Below are 22,055 nucleotides of genomic sequence, written 5' to 3'. Positions count from 1 at the left end.
TAAAATATCCTATTGCAATTCTGCTGTAAAGGTAGGTAGTGGCTCAACATAAGTTCAGATATACTGAAAATTTTGAAAATCTAATATTGAATTTAGGTGCTTTAATATTTAGGTGTCAGACAGCTAATTTTTCGGAGAGAAATCAATAGGATCTAAAAAGTGCTGAGTTCCAGTAAGATCAAGTCCTGCCTGTCACAGACAAGGCAATCAAAAATTGAATCCCCCTTCCCATTATTGAACTTCTGAAAACACAAGGTTCCTAAATGAAGATAAATGACAGACTGATTTAAAAATGAAATCATCTATAGTTTCAACGCATCGGCTGTTTTTCTTTAACTTTTGACATAAGATTTATCACTAGAACAATAATTTCACCAAAGAATGCATCAAGCTTTTTTCATATAAACCTATTTCCTTTCACGTTTTCAAAATAATCTTGTGGACCAGTCTGGATATCTGAGAAACTTGTCAGAATTTCACTCCTATTGTCCAGCTCTCAACTTCACCTTTATTAATAAGGCTAATCTTGATATTCCAGATACATGTATGTGTTCTTTACATTTATACAGCTTCAAACTGCGCATATGAGAGAGAAAAAAAAAAAGTAGTGATGAACTATAGCAAAATGCTTAATTTTCTGCTATTATACGTTGTAATACTGACTGCTTTATTCTTCGAGGTTTGGAAATCTGTACTCAGGTGTATGCCATAAAATTTTGCCAAGAAAGGAATTTAAGACAGAAATCACAAACCAGAGAAATTCCAAAATGGGCACATAGACTTATGTCTGCTGAAAGATGACAGACACTATCCTAACTGAAAGACTTACATTCTTAAGTTATTAGGCATTCAAATACGATAGAGTCAGGAAACAAACATACAATCAAAAACAAAACAAAAAACCCCCAACATTCTCATCGAATTGTTTCTCCTCAAAAGAAATCTATGGAGAAGAAAAGGCATACTGCTAAAGGCACTATTAATAGAAGAGAATGCTTCTGTAGCTTCTGAAATAAACACTGAATAGTGATACCTAAAGCTAAAGAAAAGAAGCAGATGGATTCCTTAACTATTACACACATATCCAAATTCAACGGTATACAAATATACTCTCAACCCTACATATTCAAAATGCAACAATTAATGCAAAGCATCATCTGCAGCTATTTAAGTTCATCTACTCATGAATATGGAAATCATAGTTCAAGTTTCTTCAGTGTACCTAACAAAAAGCAGACATTTTAATGAAAAATCCAGTATTTCTAGTACAACTGTCTTTTTTAAGTTATATTAGACATGCTTAGCACAATATCTTAAATGCAAGCTTAATATCCAAAGTACGAAATTAAGACTGAAATTAAATTATTCCAAGCTACCCAATGTTTCTCAGCTCAAATTGTGCTGAAAATGTGACCTGAATAACATGAATCTCTAAGTTTAAACAAGTGTCCTCATGTTAGTTAAGGACAAAGATGATCCGACGGCTGGAGCACCTCTCCTACGAAGACAGGCTGAGAGAGCTGGGGTCGTTCAGCCTGGAGAAGAGAAGGCTCCAGGGAGACTTTACAGCGACCTTCCAGTACCTGAAGGGGACCTATAAGAAAGCTGGTAACCTGGAGTACACCAGTTCCAAGAGTGGGGGGGGAAATCAGGAGGGACTAACACATCCTAAAAATGGTTTTCAACAACTCATTTAGGAGTGATTTTCGTTTTCACAGTGAATTTTATCAATTTGGGTCAGAATTTATGCTTTGAAGTATTACCTTCTGCCCTCTGTATGGGTAAGAAATTTTATTCAAAATCACGCAATTTTCACATACTCCATTCTCCTTTAAAAGTATACAGTACATCCAAATTTGCATATTGTATTTGCAGTTTGTATACAGTACATTCACAAATCTGGCAATATGGAAGGGCAAAACTTACCCCATCTGTAGCTTTTACCAAGAGATCATAAGTGGTTGGATCTCCTTCTCTGTCTATGTCTTGAGACACACAGATCTGACCAGTACGTGGGTCAATCTGGAAGGCTTTGGATTTTTCATAATAATGGAATCCATCATAGAGAAAATACTCAATTTCACCAAACTGGTCAGCATCTGCATCTGTTGCCTTGACCTGCAGAGAAACAACAGAGATAAAAAATGAAGCCAGCGAAACTATTGCTCATTCATTCAAAAATCATGGATACTTTGTTTTAAAGATACTTGTTTGTGTTATAAAAGCAAATGTGCATACACACAATAAATACAACCACACTCTGCTACCTAAGCTGTCTGTCTGAAGTTTGTAAAATGACAACTCAGCTACTGACAGTGTAATTACTGCAACAAGCATCTAAGATCAGTTAGAACTGTCTGTAACATTACTTGTTCATCTGTCAATAATTACCTCAATCAAGTGGACCTCCTGTGACTGGAAAAGCCATACACATTCAGCCAAGTTAGCAGGCCGTACCTTAAGCTACTTTCCCCTCGTGTTATTTTACCAGTGGAGGTAGGTCTTATGAAAGCCGCGTCACACGTAGATGAGAGAAGTGCTGCAACACATTCCTACATGATCTATGTTCTAAAAGACTCCCCAGAGCTTAATTTAGTATTTCATTTGAAAGAGGGCTTGGTGGAACAGTGATCCATACAAGTTAAGGACTGAAGAGGGTTTTAATCTCCGGTCCTCTCTCTGAGGAGCTAGAACTCTACCAACACAACTAAACATGACCATTCCATGCATGCACAGCACAAAGCAAGATATGCAGAAAGTCCCTGTGAGAGACTTAATTACCTTGTCAGTGCAGTCTTGCACGTAGCTATAACTGCTGAATGACAAACAAGGCTAACATATTTTCTTTTCAGCTATATTAAGTACATCTAAAAAGCAGCGTGAATTCTGCTGTAAATACCAAACAAATGTTTCAAATAACTACTTTAAAGAAAGACTTCCTTCAGACGGAGATTCCTCTGCAACCACATGGCATCAAATGAGAAAAAAAAATAAATATACTAAGTCCTGCTGACAAGGAAAATGGGTGGCAGAAGAAAACCTAAATGGGTGATGGTTAGGGGCTGTAGCAGGGCAATGGTAGCTATGGGGTAGAAGGGCCTGATCCCAGGGCACAAAATGGACACTTCCAAACCAAAACAACTGAGCTTCTCTCCTTCTTTTCAGCTATGCTTAGTCTTCTTGTGTTAACAGTGGATCAGACTAGACCAGTATGCTGGATGTATACAAGATGCTTTCAGAAACCTCTGAAAGCCTGGGGTGACTTTCAACATGCTGCATCACCTTCCCTCAGCTGGGTTTTAAAAGACTCACAAAGCATTACACAAACCCTAGGAAGTCAACACTCTTTAGCTGAATGTGTGATTAAGGCACTGACTAGTCTAGAAAGCATTAAACCCCAGTAATTTCTAGAAAGCATAAAACCTAACTTAACACCATCAAGTGATTTTAAATTTTAATACAGAACATACCTGAAAGTTTTTTTAAAAGTTGGTGTTGTGGTTTTTTTTTTTTTTTTTAAAACACACATGGGGGGAGACAGAAATCAACATACCCCTTAAAATATTTTAATAAATGTTTACTGTAGCAATAGGTTTTGCCAATACCATATACATATTCCCTGAACAAGGAGAGGCTGAGGGAACTGGCTTCTTTAGCCTGGAGAAGAAAAGGTTTCACAGGGATTTAATAGCTGCCCCCAGTGCCCAAAAGGAGGTTACTGGAAGGACAGTGCCAGGCTCTGTCCTCAGGTGCAGGGCAGGAGAGGGGGAAACAGTGGTCGTAAGCTGAAGCTGGAGAGATACTGGCTGAACATAAGCAATATTTTCTCTATCAAGATAACTCGGCACAAGAAGAGGCTCCCTGCCCAGAGGGGCTGGGGTCTCCATCCTCAAGTTTTGCAACCTGACTGGACACAGCCTGAGCAGCCGGGGCTGCGCCAGAGACCTCCCACCATCCCCTCCATCCCCACCAGGGCCAAGGAATAAACTGCTGCCCAGCTACATTATAACCGCAACACAACCACGCTGCTTCTCCAGCCACCAAAAGTCAAGTCAACAGGATGCGGAAGTGTGAAACTCATGCGCTTTGGACAAGGGGTGGATTGGTTAGATAAATATTTGATACACAGAATAGTTTTCTCCATTGCACCTTCAAGTTTACAGTTCTCTGATACCAAAATATTTTGTGCTGAGTTTAGCTCTTCTCTGGCATGTTCCATTGTGGAAGTTTTCACTTAAATTTACAAAGATCTCAGAAAAAAAATAATTTACAAAAATAAGTACACATTAGAAGAGCCAGTATTTTTAGTTCTCCAATTTGTCGTTATTGGAGATACTTAAAGGATTTCTCCTCCTCAGCTGGTTTCATTTTCTACTTATTCTTTGAAGAAGATCAATCCTGTGTTTTTTCCATCAGCCTACCCATGCAAGTACAGTGCCTGAAGACCTTAATGGAGCTTCAAAAACCTGGCAAGATTTTACAGAAGAGACCTGTGGCAGCCATCGCCTGCACCTGGCCCAGGTTGGAAAAGTGAGACCCACAGCCGTCAACCACAGATAGGGCAAAGGCAGGGGTCTGCACGTGACTGCCCGCAAGATAAACGTCTGGCACGAGCTTTGTCACAGTTTCAAAAAAGACCAAGCGGGACAGGCCAGGGACTATTCCTAGCAGTAAGTCTGGATGAGGTCATCCTGTTTTGGGGATGTAAATGAATTTAGCTGCATGGACAAAAGCTGTGCCAGGTCATTTGGCCTTAGGGCCCCAGAACAACCCTTGGCTGCTTCTCCAACTAGTACAAACATGGCCTTAAGGACCAGTCAGTGCCTCCATCACACGTTTGCTTTTTTGCCCACAGAGGAATTGTTTTGGCATTAAGATACTGAACTGAGACTGAATTAAAACCAAATGAACTAAAACATGGCTTGGTAAGGCCGAAAAACACAGAAGTGGGGAAAGGGAAACCATGTAAAAAGTGCCAAGGCAAATTATAAAGCTAAAATTTACTCTAGACTAGTTACTTCCATCAGAATTTTAAAATTATGGACAGACCAAAAGATACACGTGTTATTTCAATTAGCTGGGATTTTTTTCTTTGCTGTGTTTCTTTCTTTGTTCATTTGTTTGTTTTTAAGCACCCTGTGGACTTCACTTCTGCATGGGATGTTTGAGATTTCATGTATTTCAGAAGAATTATCGCTATGACAGTGATTGCACCACATACTCCAATGCACTGCTGTTTTTCCAAATGGCTTCTCAGAGCACTGAAGGCCATTATATCAGCATTTCTGGTGCTGCAAATAGAAAGCTCCTCCATGGGAGCCCTGTGGTCGCAGAGCCCTTCATGCTTCTTTCACACCCTTGCAGTTTACATCCCACGGCCGCAGCACAGGGTAGAACACGCAGCCACTCCTGACCCCAGTCCAACCATTCGTTCTGGGGAAGTTAAAGGCAACACTCACATTCAACTTCTGCGGAACAAAGATCTGGCCTTAAAAATGCTTTATAGCTGTATATAAATCAAGTCTACAACACATATTTCCACCAGCCTTGTACTTTGCTATTTCTATCATAAAAAATAATAAAACATAGGTCTAGTGTGCTCTCGGTACTCTGCCACCCTGATGCTATGGAACAGTAATTCACATGGCCCTTATAAGAAAACTATTTCAATTTATTTCTTGTGCCTGAAATCTAATGCAGGTGATAATACTGAAGGTTTTGTCTCCCTGTGCCTGCACGCAGTTACATGTGTAAATGCTAACATTTATGTCTGCAGTTGAGCGTGGGTGATTAATTACGGGTGTGAAATTCAAGGGTATTGTTAGAAGTTTAGCCCATTATGTTCAACAACTTGTTTTCTTTCTTGCAAATTATGCAGTCCTCACACTTTGAGCAGTACATGCAAAGGAATAATGAATGACAAATTTAAATAAAAATGCCTCTGTTCAAAGCAATACAAATTTGAAGATCTAATTGTGATCAGCTTCAATTACTTTAATCAGCTCTCAGGCAGCAGAACTAAATGGCATCAATTTACACATTTATAAAAATATGATTTTTCTCCATGTTCAACTCCTTCACATCCATTTAATTTCCACCCACTTAATAGTCCTGTTTATTAAGCAATTTTGCTCACGGAATCTTTGATTTGAGGAGGGAAGAATCTGGAATTAGAAGTGAATGAAAATTTTACTGTAGCAGACAGAGCTGAGGTTGAATGGTACTACCCCGGAGGACGGGGAGCAATTAACTATTATCAACTCAAGCTGATTTAGAGGGGGGAACACGGTGAAAACATGGTAACAAATTCAAGTCTTCAGATACAGATGAAGGGAACAAGTTACCACAGATTTTAGAAATTAAAGCACATGGTAGTCACAGTCCAAAACACGTCAGGTTGTGATAGCCTACTGTGCTAGTACCAAACCTACGGAGTATTACAGCAGTTAAGCACCTGAGAGCTGTGAATTACAGCAGTCCAAACAGGAGGAAATGAAGGCAGCAGCAGGAATTTTCACAGTGGATTGATCAAGAGTGTTGTATGTCAGCAATATCACGGAGGTGATAGAGCTGAAAGAATTTATATGCCTTGGAGACACAGGAGGCAGGAGAGTACCAAGTTGTAATACCTCTGTTCTAAGAGTTAGGCCATATATGAGATTGGGATCTAGGACAAAAGAAAGGGGGAAAAAAGAAGGGTTGTGCTTACATGCTCTTTCTCATTCTTTCACTAAATATGTTTTCAATACACTAAAAGTTGAAGACGCATGTTATTAAGGAGTGTTAACTTGGGAAAGGAAAGACGGGACAAAGTATTTCCCCAAGAAACATTTTTAAAAGCCAACAAAAGTCATGGTATGGACAACTACTGGCTGGACTTCTCCCGTCAGCCATGCTTTCTGTAGCCTACATCTTTTAGCCTGTTTGTACACTGTCTAGACTGCAAATCCATCAGAGAAAAAGTTTCTTCTGTCCTGCTGACACTACCAATAAAGTAATAAATGGTTGGAATGCAGACATCATCTCAGGAGAAGGAAAAAGGGAGACCTAGAGAAATGTTATGGAGAACAATTTCAAAAAAAAAGCTGATCCATCAATGTGATGCTTAGACAGATTAATGCATGAGGGGAATAAATGGTGGAAACTGGTAGACACCAAAGGGTGTAAGAAGATAGAGAAAGCAAGAAAAATAGTCAGTCACTTAATGAGACAGATTAAGACAACATTGGAAGTGCAGAAGTGACCTTTATTTGCATATGGAAAGAGGGGCTAATCTCAGAGAAAGGGAACCACTATTTCATTAAGGATAATTAACCTCACCTAGATATACACTTTAATCCTAGAACACACGTGCTGGTTCGAATGAAGAAAAAAAAATGCTGGCAATACACTTAAATAGGAGGGAACAGAAACATCTTGTTCAGTGTTATGCTAAAAGTATGGAGAGATTTTTCAGCTAATAGAAAGCAAATATTTGGCAGATCCTGAGTTGGTTCCATTCACTTCAGCAGAACTATGACAACTCAAATCAATGGGCAATCTATCCCCCTATTTTACAGGCATGAAACAACATTATCAGTAAATAACAAAAAAGATTATAGAGAATTATATCATCTCTTAAACACCAGACTGTTTTAAACACTGATGCATTTTAAGAAAGAAGTCTCCATTTTGATTGATTGTTTGCACTGATTCAAAATTCTCATGCATATAATTAATCCACGGATTAAAATAAAGTTCCTATCTATTGATTTAGATTTCTTTACTTTCTTTCCTAGGTGTTATTTCCTGGTTTATAACAACTGAATATATTTTGAAGAGCAGAGCAAATATTTTAAATTATATGCAAAATGGGAGAAATGACCTGTGCACACAAAACCACATCAGAAAATACAATCTTATTAACTGTGTGGATCAAAAATTCAGGGCCGTGCACTTTGCATCTTATGTAAAGACCATTTCTAGGATTTAGAGTATGCAGCCTTAAAGCTGACTGCTTTGCAATGCCGAATGTCACATGTAGGTGACCAAAATTAATTTTATGGCTTTCAGATCAACAGAATAAAAGTAGACTACAGTGAGAAAAAGCAGGCAGTCAGGCCAAATAACTCATGACAGTGGTCATCTCTGATAGCAATTAAATGAGACTAAAAAATATTAAATCATTTTTTCATGGCTTAAGAATTGCTCCCCTACCATGTATTTCGTCATGTTTACTCCATTTGATTTCAGCTAACCACGATACAGTTTTCATAGCTCATAAGATCTGTTTGGGGGACACTTAATGTCAGAGCATAAGACAGATTTTTATTTTGTGCATAAAAAGTGTGTTTAATTCTTTCAGTTTTGCTGATATCGTGAAAAGAAAGTTAATTGCCAGCAGTCAGTTTTAAAGAAAATGAGACTGTAGGGTAGATAGATAGAAACATACTCCACTACTGCAAAATACTCATCATCAAAATGTAAGACAGGACACAACAGATGGTACAGACATGGGGAAACTACCAGGAAACTGAAAGGAAATGGTTTAATGATAGTTTTGCTGCTGATGAATGGTATGAGCATGGTCCTGTCCTGCAGATATCACCAACTAAAATCCAACATCCTTCCAATTAAAGGACTGAAGGACACCAGGCCTGTTCATGGCAGTATGGCAATGCCTAATGGCAGACCCTTGCCAGATGACTGCTGCAATTCCACACGTAGGCAGCCCCAATGCCCCTAGAATGGCTGACCACTAGTATTTTGGAAAAATTCGCTACGCCAGCTTTTGTGCCAGGTCCCTGGCCACAGGGAAGGAGAAAAGCAGCCTGTGTTGGTGGCATGCTGTCAGTAAAATGAGGTTTTAGAAGTACTGGTAGTGGAATTACTGTGAGTTGATGGTCTCAAGAGAGAGTCATTTGGGTATGACTGCCTGTGAGATTAGCACGTGAGCTGCCAGGAACACACATCATCAGATATCTCTAAGTCAGTGCCCTCATTTATAACCAAATAAAGTGTACAAAATGCAAACCAATGATCTTCACCTCACAGCTGCCTGAAGCAGTGCCGACAATAACGCTGACACCAAACCTGAAAAGAGTGTTAATAAATACATTACTTCTCTGGATTTTTATCTGTTTGTCTCAATGTGCTTGAACGCTGCCAATCTCTCTGGTAACACAGGTTTAAATGCTCAGAAACAGAATAATGCTTCAGATCTACTTGCTCAAGTCCTGAAGGCATGAGCCTTGACTTCAAGAACAGGAACTATTCACCTGAGGACTTAACATTCTGTCCTTGAATAACAACTTGCAGTGACAACAGAGAAAGCCCCACTCCTCATCCTCAAACTGGGCCCTCTACCTGGAAAGCCAAAAATCAAAATAACATCTGGCATTTAAGCTGAACATTCAACTAGCACTGACACTCACTTTGTCAACTACTACAGGTACCACATACTCCAAAAACAATAGCAAAATCCTTAGTACTCGTCCTTGCTCTGATGCAAAATGTCTCCACTGTGCTAGTCACGTCAATGGACTTGACTAACGTCAATCCTTCTGCATTTTTTTCATCTCCTATAGCACAGAGACTACCACAGCTGAACAACTGACAGTAAGCGGTACACAGATGCCACCTTGCTAACTTCTACTTACAGCACATGCTGATTCCCCCATGTCACTCCCAGAAATGTCATCAGCTTCCCAAAGGTGCTCATAAACTGCTTCATCCAAGTCCCATCAGAAATATTCATTAATTACATCTCAAAAGCCTTTATATTAAAATTACAGAAACCTAAACACAAGCAGAGAGAGAGGGCTGGACACAAGCATACACACGTGTTGAGACTCATCGCAATTCCCTCACTGGAGATGTCAACCATATAATCAGGAACAGCCTTCAGGCTCCTTAGAAAGTACGTGGGTAGGTTAGTCCCAGAAAAACAAGACCTAGAGGAACCTTTTAGCCATGCCACTCCATTTGGAGAGGAAGAGCCGCTCAATTGTGCTCCGACCCTGCTTGTTCCTTCTGTACTTAGCACCTTTGGCCTGAAGGAAAAAAAAAACAACACACAAAACCCAACAAATACACCCCACCCCTCTAACATAAAGGCCTGGAAAACAACTCCCTTTTTCTTAGCCGAGTTCCCTACAATCCACAAGAGTGAGAATTGAAAGAGTGAGAATTCAACTCCTCTTCCTTAGCTATAAGGTGCAAAATATCTACAGTGTGCTCAACATCATACAATGTGCTCAGTGACAGCATGTGGAATGAGCTATTCACTGTAGCCTTAATTAAGAATTATGTTTCTCAATTATGATAAGGCTTTTGGTTTTGGTTCAGCAAATATATTTTGCGCTTACTGCATTTTTTTGCCTGTGGGTGCCCAAATAAACTACAAGATTTTAAAATCAGATAACACCAACCCCATTTCACTTATGAATCTCTCATAAAAGATGACACTAATTTTTATCTTTTTAATAACACATTGATTGTTTTTTCTGTATCTTCCCTGAGACAAGTAAATTAAAGGGGACATGTTTTCCTCGATGAACAATTATGAAATTTTAGCTTTTTGCCTTCTCTGCTCTTCTATGTATATAACTGTTGACAATGAACAAAACTGCCCAAAAAAATATTGGCATATCTTTGATTTACTGTTTTAAGTCAGTCCATAGAAAGCAAGAAAGATGAAAATCACCAGTGGAGAAAACAGCATAAGTACATTACAGCATCATGCTTTTGTTCTGAAAGCCAGACATCATCCAGCAAGCGAACTCCAAATCCAGGAAGAACACGGCATTTCAGTCCATCTGCAATCCTGCTCTGATGCTAGCCTGAGCCTCAGTTCATTCCTGTTTAACCCAAAAGTTCCTGACATGCCTTCAGTTTCTTTGCTATGCCTCCTGCAAAACAGCACGAGCAGCTAGATCCCATCGATGCTAACCAGGATCCAGAAGTGTGGGAGGCAGGTCCAACCTGGAAGGCATGCCCTTATCACACTTAACACACCAACAGGACCCGCACCATCACAAAATACAGTTGTTCATGTCTGAATTCATAGCAAGCAGCAGTGCTGCTAATGCCTACTTACTACATGGTAGAGCACTGGTTATAAAATGTGTTTTAAGAGCAGGAAGCTGAGGTTCCAGCACCAACAATGTCTGCTAAAAGGACTGTCTACTCTGTCAGTCTGTTTGGTCTGCATTGCCTTCCTCCTCATTGTGCAAATATAACCGAATAGAACACCATTTATTTTTATTGCCTTTGTAAACTGTAAGAACAGAAATGAAAAGAGAACATATTTCTGAGGAAGGAAAACTAATTTTCATAGCAACTAGCAAATATTTGCAGGACTAAAGCCTTATTTAATCATTAAAGTCAAGACCCCTCCTTTTCAGTAAAAGCAGCTCCATCCATTCATTAATGCTGCTCACATACTCTGCTATAATTTTAGCTTTTATAACATGCTAAAACCTTCCTATGCACTGTTAAGAGTTTAAGTATAAATCCATTTTTATTCATTAACTTTAGTAAGCTGCAGAACTCCAAGTCTGAGTACCTCTGCCAAGTAACAGCAGAGCACAAAATTTTCCTTATTCTGTGCTAATTGCACAAAGCAAGGAGTCATAAGTTTAATAATCTAGAATATCTATCACACAAATAAAGAAATATTTTGTACAGAACATGTTATTTTAATCATCTTGCATTGGAGCATGTTTTAACATTTGGTGGTAGCATTAATTTTAAAGTTATATTTAACAAGGTTTAGAAAGCATCACTCAAGGTACCGGCGATCTTGTTGCTTAGGACATTTTTTCCATTAGAATGCCTTACGATGAACAATAAATCGATAATATGACTTTTATTGGCAGCATGTGTTATTACATTAATTAAAATTGATTAAAAGAATTCAATTTTTTCCTTAGATCAATCAACATAATTACTGTATTTATAAAGCTGTAATGTGATATACTAGCTGACTGAGCCTCAATGATCAATACGTATCCTGAATGCAGAGTAGGTGTGTGACCTTAAAACTGAGCACTAATGATAAAAAGATCTTTTGACTATACTCATGCTCTAATAGACAAATTACAGGAGGATGGTACAAAGGAGAGAAAGAACTGCAGAAGTGAATAAGCAACCTGGCTGCCCCTTGCTTTGTGGCACACAGGTTTGTGCAGCTGGACTTTAAGTCAGATCAGGGAGATAATCCAGTAAAAGCTCATCATAAAAACTTCGTTATTGGTGTAACTTTAGATTCCAGCTAAGTCAGTTCCTGATGTAGCTCACCCCAGGGCAAATGGTAGTGACAGGAAAGTGCAGTCCAGGTAGAGCCTAAAATCTCTTTCAGAAGTGGCATGGAGTTAAGACAGGCTGAAACTACATGTTTACACATATTTGTGCAAACATCTTCCAATCCCCAAAACCAGTCTCAGCTGCTAATTCCTGCCCACAAACCACAGTGCTCGCACCAATACTCCTAGCTAGACTGATACAACTATTTATGGAACCACATTGTGAACAAGATCACTATGAGCACAGCTTAAATCCTCTACTTAAAGAAACAGCAAACAGAGTAAAACCCAAGAACCTTTATTTGTATTTAGCCAGATTATTCCAAAAATTCTTTTCCTAGTTCACTTCAGAGTAACACTAGCAAGGCTCAATGAGCAGGCAGGGTAGAAATCTCTTGAATTGATTTTGCTGTCAAACGGTTTGTTATTGCACCTTTATAGTAAACAAAGAGCATGCATGGGCTGCCTAAATTGACACACTTGCAGACTGCTGCACTCATTGGGTAAATGTGGTGGTTTAACATGGGGGAAAGGATAGCGTGGCAGGCCAGCTGGAGGGCTGTTGTCACTGGAGAAGCAACCTTTGAGATATCGTTACTGGCCCAAAGAGCCCTAGCAGAAGACTACCTCAGAAAATGCACAGCTTTGCTTGAGCCCAGAGAAGGTCTCAGAAATGGTCCACCCAGAGCCCACTCCCTCCCACACTTGTATTACAGCTGTGTCTACTCTGCATTGCACGTGGGTGTTTTCTGAAGAGTGAGTTGACTGGTCACCACCCTTCCATAAATCAGGAAGGAGTCCTCCTCAAAAAACCCAAAACAAACAAGTTGATCAAAGCTAGACACGTTCTTTTGCATTCCTCATGGCATCAGTTTTTGACCTGCCATTCCAGTTTATTTCTTCAATTAGTGGTGGGCTTCCTTCTACCTATACTTCTTTTACGTCTTTATCCTGTTGACTGCTTCCTGAGTAAATGAATTAAGTGACAATACATTTGTTTAATTCACCTGCTCTTATCCACAGACCCTTGAAAAACAGGTATTTTTTTCACATCCATTAAGAATCAGGTTTTATAATGACTGTAGCTGATGGCAGTAATGTAGGTCAGATAACAGCGATACTATTATCATGACCCTATGTTTTTTTGTTTCTTGTTTTGATCAGCATGGTGAGGTCCAACAGCACCACTTCAAGACAGGCTTTACAGGACACATAAGCACAGATGGGCAAAGGTTTCTATCACTGTGCACCTCTAACACTCTGAATTTGAATGCTTGTTCAAATAGTCTGCCAAATATTAACAAATATCACATGCTTTTCACTGCTCATTTACACAGTGGAGCCTGACTATACTCCCATGTCCTTCTGCAGCTAGGACAACAGAAAAGATGAACTTCTTTTTCCAACTCTTGCAAGGTGGTGACTTCACCATTTTGTTGGAGACTGACACCATTTATAATCATAAGAGGGGCGGCGTCGGTTGGTTTGTTGGAGGGAGGATTATTTTGTTTTGTTTTTTCTTTTTTCTTCCTAAGGTGTTTGTGTGACCACAGAAGTCACAGAACTTTGCAAATCCTACAGAGAATGATCTGCAGGTTGTGGCACCTGAATCTCTTCAGAAAGCTGGCCCTATTGCCCTCTCCCCTTGTGAATATCTGTTAATGTGCTTACATGCAAAATCACACTATTAATAACATCTTCTAATCACCTTAACTTGGCCCTCAGAAACATGGCCTGCGCTACTTTCAGTTATTCTCTGTAAAAGTTGTGTCACTAAGTGTTAAAAAGAAGAATAAACTCTCTCCTAAGCAAAGTATATATTTTGTGTAACTGGAGTCTTATAAATCATAGCCAATTTATATTTGGAAGTAAGCAGATGAGGGCTCTCTTAGCTCATTTCTGCTTTTATGGAAAATTTAAAACATGGCCAAACTCACAGCTTGAATAATGTATTCATAGCACTTAAAAAAATATTTTTGTATTTTGTTCATTGTAGACAAAAAAATTAGCAAGGGATCTATATATCTCTTAATGATTGGTGCGGAAATGAAGCCTGACACTAAGTATAAAGATATTTCTCCCCTCCTTCCTTCTAAATCAATTTTTCATATACACACCAATTTTGTTTCCTAACTCTCCAACACTGCGTGTCTATGTTTACAGCTATTCTTGCTCTATACGAGTCTCACACTCACACAGTTTAGAGGCTAGCAGACTACAGCGTGCAACAATAAGCAATTATCAGAGAGATCAAACGGCATAGAACATGCAAAAATCTTAACCTCAAATTGCATGACACAAAGGAGTATCTGGGATACTGTCAAACAAAAAAGAAGCCTTTAGTTCTTTATTTGGTCTGAAATACAAAATCCACTGCTGAGTGCACAGTAAATGTGTGCAGCTAAACCAGCATTTTCTTCAATTTAAGTTAGCTATATATTTTACAGCTATGATTCAGATGGCGCAGCTTTGAATATGTGGAAGTGGCAGAGCCATTCCCAAAAAGTTAAAGGACATCAGCTATAATCCATGATGCTTAAGCAATGATATGCAGGAGGACCAAAGTCACCACCAACTCTAAAGTTAACACAAGCTGTTCTAAAGACAGAGCTTTGAAACACTCTCAATATCTAAAACAGAGCTTACCATAAATTACTTCCTGCTCCGGAACTACAAATCCTAATTAGTATTATGAGAATTACACTTACCATGCATACAATGAAAACTCTGTTCAGTGAAGGGCTAGTAAAATTGACCTGATATGCATTATCATGCCAACTAAGCCTTACATATCAATTATGATATGTCACAAGCTGCAGATCTTCAAATGAACACAGTAATATCTAAGTTATTAACTACACCATCTCAGAATTACAGGCCCAGAAGTACCTCTATCCCCTGTGTAGACCAGGCTAGATGTCTGAATGAAACCGTGATGTGCACCACCCTTCCTTCTCCTGCGATCCATCCCCATTCATACAGCCTCCATGCAGACCCCCAATTACATGAAGGCCATGAGACCAGCATGTTACATGCCTGCAATCAGGATACAGAGCCAGATGGTGTATTAGATGCATGTTTCACTTGACAACATGACAGATGCACCTTCATCAGATGGGGACCCAGAGGCAGACTGTCCTGCAGGGCCATACACACTGCACAGCTGAAAAGTTGAGAAATGCCAAGTTATAAAAGTTTCCAGGCCAGAACAGTCCAGAGCCAACAGGGTCAAAGCAGAGAAAGGGGAGAGAATAGCTAATACTATAGCCATGAATCTGCATCACAAGTGGATCCCAGCCCATTACAGTTGATCCATTACAAACTCCATTTACTTTATTCATCCATACCTTTTGCTGTATGAATTGAGAGCTTTTAAATACCATGATCTAATACCTGACGAACCATAAGCCTTTGCAAATACACCACATAACAAAAGGAACATCATATGTGGGTGTAGCTCAAGCACATCTACAAGCACAGAATGCAGCTGTTGTAGCATCTAAGGAAAGCACGCTGTGTACTAGCAGCAACTTTTAATTAGTAAAAGCAACAGATGGATTAAGTTCCGGGAAGGAAATGAGAAGGGCTGACAGGGTATAAATTGGCCACATAAGTGATACAGACGGAAGCATCCCTTTTTTTCTGATAAGGAATTCTCCCACAAACAGGACACTGGAGTCCTGTTCTTATACTTCTTGCACAGCAGAAGTCAGAGCTGTTTTGAAGTGGGAGATGATGAAAACCAGATGGCTAGGTCCATTTGCTCAGCTCTAGAATTCTCTGAAGTCTTTTGCTTTCTCTTAGGGAAAGAAAATACTCTGTTCTGGGGACTGGTTCTGAACATTTTGAATATAGCCCCTTCAGTGATCAAAACAGCTAACTGGAATGAATTTCAGCTTCAGTGATCAGAAAAGCAAGATGTTGCTGGCAAGTAGAAGCATTCTTCAGTATCTGCTCTGCAGAAATAAAAATTAAAAACATAGCAACTCCAAAAAGAAGTGTATGTCCAACTTGGTGTATGCAGAATTTGTACATCCATATGTTTAGGGAGGATTGAGGCCTCCCTGGATACTCAGACAGTATGTCTCTAATACTAAATCACTTTATCACATGTGCTACTTTTAGACAATCCATTCCCTATTTCCTCATTACATTTTTCTCAAACTAATGGATGAGACCATTTGTAGCATGGTATTTAAACTATAAACAGACCAGATATTCTTATTAAGCCAAAAGGATCCCTGCAGTTTTGTCACATCTATGTGCTAAATTTGTAGCTCTTTAATTTTCATTGTTGTGTAATGTTCATCCATTTTCTGGAGAAACTAAAAAGACATGTTAGAATAGGGAACTGCTGAATAATGAGATTCTGCTCTCAATTGCTTCCATCTCTCATGCATGCTATTGGTACCTGTCCATGATGCTAGTTAATCTCAGCTGCCTTTGCTGGAGCCGTTCACCATGTAGCCAAAAAAATAGCTTGTTTTTCCCAACCTCCGCCATGTCATTTCATCCCTAGCCCTAGTCCCATCCTTTCCCCTACCTCCGCAGAGAGTGGCAGCTCCCCCTCACCAGCAGCTATACAGCAGACACATAGCAACGGTCTTTTCATTTAACTTTTTAAACAAACAGTTTCTTACAGGGAACTGGCTCCTGTTAAACTACACAAATGGGAATCACAGCAGCTAAAATTTCACAACAGAGCTATTATATTTCAGCCACACAAGAGACACAGGAAAGCATACAGTAGAGAGATGGGGATATCTGGGCTACACTGTGTGCTCTTTCCACTTTGCACCACAGGTTTCCACTTCGCTTGTAAATACACCAGCATATTTTATTCTCAAGATCTCGTTCCACTGCACAGAATCAGAGCTTGTTTCCTAGTTTGTCCCGCCACATTATAACCTCTTTTTTTTTTTTCTTCCTTCCTTCTTTCCCAAGTGAAACCATAGCTTTTGGAGGAACATTATAATGATATAAAACTTCCAGATGCAGCAGAACAACTGAGTCTTTAGTCCAGGACCTTGTTCCTGGACGATGGCCAGTGCCAGAGCCTGAAGAGTAAGATACAAGAACTCCACAGGCAATAAAACTACTCTCTTCCCTTCTTTCTTCTCCTCTACCATGAAGGATTCAACGTAAGTTTAATAGTTAACTAGGCTAATAACCAAAGTTCAGGGTTTTATTCTTTCCCAGACTTTTCCGAATGAACTGTCTTCGCTTCTTCACTTGTGTTACGTACATAAATGTCCAAGCTTTCTCCAAAGATGTTAAACTATTCACCAAGACAAGCCATGGCTACAAATCTTCTACTAAGGAAGCATTTTATCTCATCATTTTTTAATTTATGCCTTTTCCATTTAATGGAGTATCTTATGTTGTTAGACAAGGAGTGAAAAGCTCCTAATATCTACTCTGAAATTCATGATTTCATAATTCCTCTACTGTGTCCCTTTGTTCATCTTCTGGCCAAGATAAATAATACCAATCTTTCTTTTCTATTTCCCATTTCTTAAATGGGGAACATTTAACATCAATCACAGCTTGAGCTGAACAGCTGGGCTAATGGATCTGCAGACTCCCATCATTCAGCATTCAAAAAACCCATCCCCTTGACTGAGGTTGAAGTCGACATTGGTCAGCACTGTAGAAAAGGGAAACCTCAGTCTCTAATAGAGAGAGAAAATGGTGGAGCAGTGTCAGTAAAGACCTTTCCCTACTGATGATGATCTAGTAACCCTTGATGTCCACCCATGCTTCTGTCCACAGGGATTGCAGTAAGGTCTCTTGAGCCTGTGGGAACACTGACAATGACTAATAACTAGTCATTGTTAATGATCCCTTACTCATGAAAGATTAAAAGGCATGAAGTGATCTCTTAAAGGAGAGAACCCAATGAATGTGCCAGAGTCCTCCACCAAGAAGGAAGACGGAGCTGGTTGCTCTACCTTCTTCAGATCTTTATTATCGTGGGAGCTGGCATCAACAGACACCACTGTGGCATACCTCCACAACAACTTCTGACATTTAGATTCACTTCACCATAAAGTATGGAACTCACTTAATTGGCAGGTGTTTCAAATTTGGAAATACATGATTTACTGTAATGCTAGAAGCATTTGGTGTGCAGATTTAAAGGTGGGATGCAATAATGGTACACAGAGCAGGACTGAAATCAACTGATAGAAAGGCTAAAGTATACGAATTGACATTACTAAATAATGGAAGAACACCTGTGGCCTAAAGCACTCATCGCACCTGTGCGGCTCAAATAAACTCCAGCAGAGAAGTGGTGTGGGGGAGGCATGCAGTTGGAGGAAATCCAGTATCTTAACTGGAAAAGTCACAGTTAAAATTTGACATTTTTAAAAAGCCCGTCCCAAGAGAAAAAAAAAACAACCACAATGTATATATATGTGTGCTACCATCAAAGAATTAGACTTTTCAGAAAGAGGTGAAACTAAGAATGAAAAGAGAGAAGAGCAATCTTAACAGGAAAAAAGCAGGAAAATAACAATTTAAAGTGTGATTCTTCTTATAAGGTGTTAAAAAAGACACTTCAGGAATTTATGAAAGAATAAATTATGCTGAGAGTGATGGAGTTTGGTGGGAAAGCACCTGCTTCACCCACAAAGTAAGTGTAGTCCATCTGGCCCACCAGCTCCAACCACGCACACACAGAGAATTAGAGAAGCCTGTGCACTTTAGCAGTCAACTGCTGTGTTTTGCAGATGCAGTTTTTTGTGACAGGAAACAGAAACATGATCTCCATATAGCCACCATGCTCTGTGCTCCATTAAGATTCATGTCTCTGTCATTTGAGCTGCTTTCACATCTGTAACCTAATGCTCCAGCAGCCCAGCCTGAACGTACATCTGGTAACGTCATGCACGTTGCATGCACCGGGAGCACAGGTGGGATGATATAAAATGAGTGTGTTTTGAAGCGAATGCAGAATGGATTGGAGGTACATCTAGAAAAAATTGAACACAGTGACCATGTAAGTAGCAGCCGAAGCTCATGAACAGTGAGCTGTCTTTAATAATTCTTGGTAGAGCTGCTTTACCATTAACACACATTCATAAATAGCCTACTTGGAAAAAAAGAAACTGCTCCTTCTTGACAGCAGCTGAGCTAAACAGGACTGCCACACAGCAGGGAGTGCTTGCCAAGTACTTGGTTATAATAATTACCTGCTAGGCTGGGCAATATGCTCAAAAAGATTTGTAAGCAAGTTAGAGAGATTTATAGAAAAAAAATAAACAAAACCAAACCCGATAGTTTGTGTTCTCACTGAGGGACAAAACATTCTGTGAAGTTACAATGCATTCTCCATCTGCCAGAAAGGCAGTTTGCAAAGGCACTATAAGATAGAACAGTAACATTTACATTTATTTTCTTCAACTAGTAACAATATAAAATGGTTTTTCTGTGTCTGAAAACTGTCCATAGGAACTGAGGTATTCTTTACTCACAAAAGATTGCCATTTCCAGGAAAAAATATCAGGCAAATAAATGCACTGCTTCATACATGCACTACTACTATACTTCGTAATATAAAATCCAAGCTGACAAGGCAAGGAAGTGCCTAGAGCTTCTGCCTAGTTTTTGTGCTAGGAATGCAGCTAATAGAAGTTGGCTGTATCAACTCCTGCAAACTATTTAAGAAGCAGTCTCCAGTAAAGACAAAGGAGACAGATTCGTTAGTTAAACAACTAATCCTTAAAAGACCCTTCATATCATCTGATACTTCTGCCACTTGTCCAATGCCAACATCATGGTCTCATTTCCTGCAGCTTTCTCCCTTTCACCCACTCCTCCTCTGCAGGATTCTGTTTACTTCTCCGTGGTTAGCCACACCGGTTAAAGAGTAAAGGTTCACAACATCATCTGCACAACTCCCAGTGACGCTAGTGCTCTGTACACACAGTCATTCATGAACTGTCTGTCAAGTTTAAATCTGCTGGAGCGCCATCCGTTGTATGTTATTGCAGTTAGAATGGACAACGATACAGGCAAGTACTGAGAGCTAGTTCATCTGTTCTGTAACGAACTGAATTTACCTTTCTACTAACTAAAAATGATGGTAAGAATGCTCAGTTGTTTCATTCTAAGAGTAACAGTGGGATTTTTGGGTCACTAATGGTTCCCACCCCTCCTGTGTCATAGCAGGATCATGTCATACATGTCATACTATACTTGGCCTGGAAAGACATGACTAAAGAGTAGCTAAAATAACATTTCCTTTTATTTTCAGAATAAAATCTGGAATGAGAATAAAACTACAGAACGCAACAAAATCAGGTTTCTTTTTCTCTATGTTATTTTCTAACTTCTTTTATATATATATAAAAAAATATATATATAACTTCCTATACAATTATAAAAAAGCTATTCTATACGGCAGTTCAAAAAGCTGGAACAGCAAACTGATCCTCTATTAAACCCTGTGGTATTTTACCATATTTTCTGTAAAAGAGTACTTCATTTCCACCAAGTTCCATAGGCATCTTCTGTAGGCACTGCTTAAAATGCTAGGGAATAGATCAAAATGAGGAGCTTCTAAGGCATACTTTGTGGGACAGACGAAGACCTGAATAAATATGATTAGTGATAACAAATACAAGCTCTGAGAATATCAATGCATGAACTCAGCACTATGAAACACAACTGTGTGCAATTTCATTACAAAAGCAGAAAAGCAGCAAAAGGGAAACTCAGCACAAAACTCTGGGAAAATGAGATAATCAGAGAAATCCAGGTGTTCAGCCTTCAGAGAAAGCAACAGATACACATCATGGGTACCAAGTGCTACAGTCCTTTGTACTAAAGCTGCCCTCAATACTAATACAGTACTGGCTACAGCATCAGCCTTTCCACCGCCCATAATGCAAAGGTCTTTCTTTTCTGATCCTGTAAAGATCCACTTCCACCAAATTAGAGTAATTCACTCATTCATAAAAAATAACATCAATTTCCAACATAATTTCAGAGCCAAAAAATACTCTTTCTGAAGTCATTACAGTTCCTCCATCTCAGCCTACTCACAGGAGGAAGGAAAAAAAATTAAAAGGGGGCCTCTCCAGTTCAAGGGAAAAAGAAAGTTTATTAACCTAGAAAGACAGCTTTAAAGCTAAAGAATAGAGTAAATTGAATAAGTCAAAGGGCAAATTCCATTCAGATTTTGCTGGTGCGTAAAGAACCGAAACAACTGAAGGGATGAGGAATGAGCTTTCATGTAAAGACACCAATATCAGCATTATGCATGGCTCTTGCTTGCCACAGCTTCTCCAGGAAGATGTGCAGCTCCAGACAGCAAACCCAAAATCCCAAAAGCAAACTCAAGTCAATATTTGTTTTGTAAATATATGGCCACATGCCAATACCTTTTAAAGTACATAATACAGAAGGCAACAAAGGAAGGATAGTTGGAGACCCAAGAAAGGACAGAAAGAAAACTGTAGAAACTCTCTGAAGAAAAAAAACACTTTCTTAAGCCATGAGACAGGATAGGGAAGAAATACAGTTAAAGTTTGTTTCCACCCAATTCTAAGAAAGGGCAGGAAAGAAGTTACAAAATTCCACTTTATAAAATTCCAAATTATAAAATTAATATAAAATTACACTACAGAGATAAAAATGATGAAAACAACTTGATAGCTTCTGTGCCAAGACTAAAAAAAAACCATGGCAACATTGCTGTGAATTTCTACTGTTCTGCAGTATGAGAAATTCAGGATTTTAATAACACTAGCACAGTAGCACACA

General features: G+C 39.2%; 1 protein-coding gene across 1 annotated transcript in view; it reads right to left on the bottom strand.

Moving 5' to 3' along the window:
* Window positions 1–22,055, bottom strand: part of DCHS2 (dachsous cadherin-related 2) — a 124,762-nt gene that overhangs the window by 75,660 nt on the left and 27,047 nt on the right. The window contains exon 3 of the mRNA XM_054203145.1: window positions 1,927–2,118. Within this exon, the coding sequence (XP_054059120.1) occupies window positions 1,927–2,118 (192 nt within the window). The remainder of the gene's footprint in view (window positions 1–1,926; window positions 2,119–22,055) is intronic.

The sequence above is a fragment of the Rissa tridactyla genome, chromosome 5 (genome assembly GCF_028500815.1).
Source record: "Rissa tridactyla isolate bRisTri1 chromosome 5, bRisTri1.patW.cur.20221130, whole genome shotgun sequence".
Lineage (NCBI taxonomy): Eukaryota > Metazoa > Chordata > Aves > Charadriiformes > Laridae > Rissa > Rissa tridactyla.
Note: the sequence above shows the minus strand (reverse complement) of the source record. Positions and strands in the feature narration are given on the sequence as shown.